Source organism: Etheostoma spectabile, chromosome 23, assembly GCF_008692095.1.
Source record: "Etheostoma spectabile isolate EspeVRDwgs_2016 chromosome 23, UIUC_Espe_1.0, whole genome shotgun sequence".
NCBI lineage: Eukaryota > Metazoa > Chordata > Actinopteri > Perciformes > Percidae > Etheostoma > Etheostoma spectabile.
The window spans coordinates 18,141,002-18,145,646 of NC_045755.1; the positions used below are offsets into that span (position 1 = coordinate 18,141,002).

General features: G+C 39.1%; 1 protein-coding gene across 1 annotated transcript in view; it reads left to right on the plus strand.

Annotated features, from left to right (window-relative positions):
- The window catches only part of tmem110l (transmembrane protein 110, like), a gene marked incomplete at its 5' end in the record, with an annotated part of 16,794 nt that overhangs the window by 9,426 nt on the left and 2,723 nt on the right, over window positions 1-4,645 (plus strand). The window contains 3 exon segments of the mRNA XM_032505867.1: window positions 591-703; window positions 1,374-1,457; window positions 2,000-2,131. Coding sequence (XP_032361758.1) covers window positions 591-703; window positions 1,374-1,457; window positions 2,000-2,131 — 329 coding nt within the window.

Sequence of the window (4,645 nt, forward strand, 5' to 3'; positions counted from 1 at the left end):
CCCTCCCCCCCACACACACGTTGTAGTTGTTAATGTCTAATAAAGTTCTTTTTACAATAAATGTTTTATTAAAATACTTTTTGTAATTTTTATTGCTATTCATGTTAAAATAAGACCAGTTAAACAATAAACAAACTGTAAATTAAGGGTGGGTAGCAACAAACAGTGTTCAAAGGTTAAAGCAAACAAAATTAAATTAACATTGATTTATACTGAATGTGTCATGCAATGAATGTAATGCAAGGAACCTCACACAGTTGGCACAATTTGAATCATACAAAAGCTAAAAATCTAAATAAATCTAATTAAATAAAAAATGTCAATCATTCAATCATATAATATAATCGGTTTCTATCAAAATATATAAAATTAAAAACAACAACACATGAAAAATGTTTTTTGTTTCCATCAAAATAAATTAAATTAAAAGATATTAAAAGAGAAAACTACAACATTTGTAAATGCATTTTTAGTTCTGTTTTAGTGTTAGAGCAGCACATGAAGACCGGCGGTGCTTTGAATCTAAAATAACAATATATTTATGTGATATGGTTCATTTTACTGATGTTTTTCCATCTCTTCTCCTGCAGGTGACCCTCCCCAGGCCGCAGCCTGGCTGGGTCAGTGCGGCATCTACCTGCTCATCATGGTGCTGGAGAAAGCTGTGATCAGCCTGGTGCTGCTCGTCCCCGGATGGTCCAGAGTAAGGACATCTACTTCTGCTGCTTTCAGGTCCCATTGCAGGGTTTCGGCGGGGGTCTTAAAAAGTCTTAAAACGTCTAAAATTTCAAAATCAAAAGTGTAGGTCTCAAATGCTCCCGCAGCGCTTTATAATGTTTTTGTATTCCGTGGTGTTGTACTTCTTTCTTTCACTACTCCAAATATAATTTGCTGTATTACGACTACAAATTAGACCAACATGCAGTATATACTACAGCCGAGTGCATGGCTGCGCGAGTCTCTTTCGGAACGGATTTTATCTTAAAAAGTCTGAAATTTGACTTGGTCAAGTCTGCAGAAATCCTGTATGGGAAAGAGGGCCGTCCTGGGACTTTTTTATACATTTACATTTTACATTATACATTTTGACGTTTTTTTTTTCCACAAACAAACTGAGAAATTGGTCAGTTTTTGTGTGGACTGAAATATCTTAAAAATATATTTGATAATATTTTGTAATGAAATGATGTGTGTAAAAACTAATGGTTCAACACTTAAACATGTCTTATTTTCCTAGAAATTGTTCTGCATCATTTGTCCTACATATCTATTGATACATTTTACACCCTCAAAATCTAAATAAGAGGAATTCAGTGTTTTGTCATGTTTTATAACCACATTTAGATGTTAAACTTTCTTCTCTTCTGTTCCAGTTGCAGGAGGTGTTGCTAAGCTACATTGCTAACCCTCAGCTGGAGCTGGTGCTGGTCATGCTCATTGTTCCCTTCATAGTGAATGTAAGCAGCACTTTCATGATCTTGTTGTAGCATTGGCTTATTATATATTCTCTTGTTAAAGAGTCCCTCTTATAATCCTTTTCAGCATCATATTTGTGCTCTTGGGGTCTAATAGAATGGGCTAACATGTTTCTCATACTGCCTATTGCTCTAGCTCATCTGCATAAAACACTCTTGTCCCGCCTTCCCAAAAAATCCCAGTTTGCTCTGATTGGTCAGCTGGGTGGGCTGTGCTTGCTCAGCCAGCACCTATGGGCAGCACATTTGAAAAACCGGGCTGGCTTTTTCAATCAATGACATCAGTAATTGAGGAAGTCCAAACAGGAATGTGGGGAAGCCTGTGGGAGAGAAAGCTCCATTTGGAGTAAAATGTGTTTTTTTTTGTACTTTATACATGTATAACATGCATATAAAAAAACTATACCACACACTAAAAGAAGGGAAAGATCCAAAATAGCACAATAGGGGCTCTTTAAGGAATTTTAATAAGAAGTGAGTTTAGTCTTTAGTAACCTAAGTCCCATCTTTCTGCCCCCCCGCAGTCCATCATGTTCTGGGTGGTGGACAGCCTGATGATGAGGAAGTACAAGACGATGAAGAGCCTGGACGACTCCTGCGACAGCGCGGTGAAGAAGGCTGACTCTCTGCCCTGGGCCAACAGTGAGGAGTCATTGGTAAGATTAAAACTAAATAAGTCCAACAGAGCTGAGCAAAGTGAGTTCCAGTTAACAGCTGGTTATTGTTTTTAATCACCTATGTAACTAAACCCCCCCGCTTCGGGAAATTGATAGAAACGGAGGATTACATCATGACTTTGGTCCAAACTAGGCTTTGAGCCAAAGTTTCTTATGTCTTGAACATTTAACAGATTTCTGTTCCCATTAATTCTTTATTCAGTCTTTATATAAAAATGCAGTAAGCATTTAAAGGTCCCAAAGTTTGAATGAAACTGTTTAAATGCCCTCAAAGTAAGTAAAATGCTCTCCTACCAGACTACTTGAAGAAATCAGACGGGCTGATCTGCTCTGGAAGTGACTCACTGGCTTTTTTAAAGGAATTTCTCTTGATGTTATGAAAATAATGTTATGGAAAAATACGTTCCCGAACAAGAATGTGACCGTCTTTGTTTTGCTTCAAGATTTCAATTTGTGTGAAAATGGTCGTTGATGGTTGATGTACCCACATGGTCACGCTGGGTGCCAACTGCACCTGTTGTTTTGGGGGGAATGAGAGTGTGTGCACACACACACTCACACTACACTTGTAGACTTGGTCTAATGAGGAACAAACCCAGATGAAGTCAGTCCAAGAAACACTGAGTCACAATGTTCTCCCTGTCCTCCCTCATTGCATTGAGTTGGTGGATTCTGGTTTTCTGTGGAGGTCTCACTCCAACATAAGAACAAAAATGTGGAATTTTCTAATTCCTTCTTTTCTGCTCTTGGATAGTATCATATTTTGTTGTCAGTTTTTGGACAAAGTGGAGTCATGCTTTTTCATTACATTTTAACTGCATTCGTACTACAAATATATTTTAAGAGCCCGGTTCACACAAATGCCAAAAACTTTTCTTACTCTCCCCTAGTGGTAATTGTTAATGCAGAGCAGTTTCTCAATTCAGTTTGTGTAGGACAGAAATCTTAGCAGCAGTAATTTTGTTTTGTTTGAATATATACAAAATATTTTTAAAAAGATGATCACAAAAAAGTAGTTAGATCTTAAGTACATCCCATTACAAACTAGAGCTGGGTGATATGGAGAAAATCAAATATCCACAATATTTTTGACCTAATACTTTGATATCGATACTGTGGCGATATTTTGGGGATTTTTGGACAATTGGTGCTTTTTCACAAAATGTAATCACAATGAGATTTTTGACATCACTTTACTGTAACGCAGCCTTTTAAACCAGGAAAAGACAACACTTACGACACAGGATATTACGATAGCCAACATTTAAGACAATATCTAGCCTAGTCTAGTATCTAGTCTCAAATCACGATATCCATATAGTATTGATATATTGCCTAGCTCTAATTTGGGTGAATCAAAGAATATTTTTTCCGTTATTTACTTGGAGACAGTACAGGGACAAGAAACAAAGGGACAGAGACGTGCAACCAAAAGTCCGCCGCTGGAGTCAAACGGGTGACAGTGCGGTTGCGTGGTATGCATCATCCCGTGATGAGGCTTTTTAATCGGCTGCTGTGATTTTTGGGTTGAGTGCTGGTTTACCTGGGAAACTGCAAACGACCTGTTGTTGTGTTCAGGGAATCGTTCAAATAGCCGCCTTCTCCATACAGCACAGAAGTCATTTGTTTTTTTCTCCCTCTGTTAGGAAAGATTTAACTGACAAACGTCAGGGCAAATGATGATGTTTGGGGTGCATGACCCTCGTGTTCAGTGGGACGAGAGTGTTCATCCCTCCCTCCCCTTTTTCCTTTCCCCTGGTCATCTGCCAAGCAGCCATAAATCAAGCCTTCATCCCGGGAATAAAAGTGACATTTAGGAGTCGTTTCCACGCGCTGATGTTATGGAAAGCAGAGTGAAGTGGAGGAGGACGACAGATAAGAGAGGCATTGACTTGGTTGACATCTTGGTGGGGGTGGCGGTCAAAGCTAGAGTCACAATGCTGTTCTTGTGGCTGGTGTTGCCGCCTGTGATAAGGTTATCATGGAGATGATCAGCCCGTAATGCAAATAACAAAAATACACTGTAAGAGACAGTAATGTACTCCCGGTCTTTATCCTAATATCTGAGTCTATACTGCTCTTCAAAGTGGTCTTTATATCAGCTTTTCCACCTGTGAAACCCAATCATAAAGCGTCACATGGAGCTTTAATATGCTGTAAATGTTATATAGTTGTGGAATTTTTCTCCTTTGGGGATTTGAATTCCTGCTACTGCAGGAGAGCGTCTTCCAGGCTGTGAATAAACGGGGACATTTATATCAGGCTGGGAATGCAGAACTGAGAGATTTCCCAGCTTTCCCAACTTGTCTTTTAGCTTTTGGTTTGTGCTGTGCTCCACAAAGTTCCACTTCAGGGATTGTTCAGGTGCCGCCAGAAATTCCGGCGGGTGTCAGTCTTTTCGGCCTAATGTCCGTTACCTTTCACTTTCTTTGTGTTGTAATTTGAAACTGCGGTGGATTTATGAGGACTATGGTTAACTGCTCCCCAGATCTC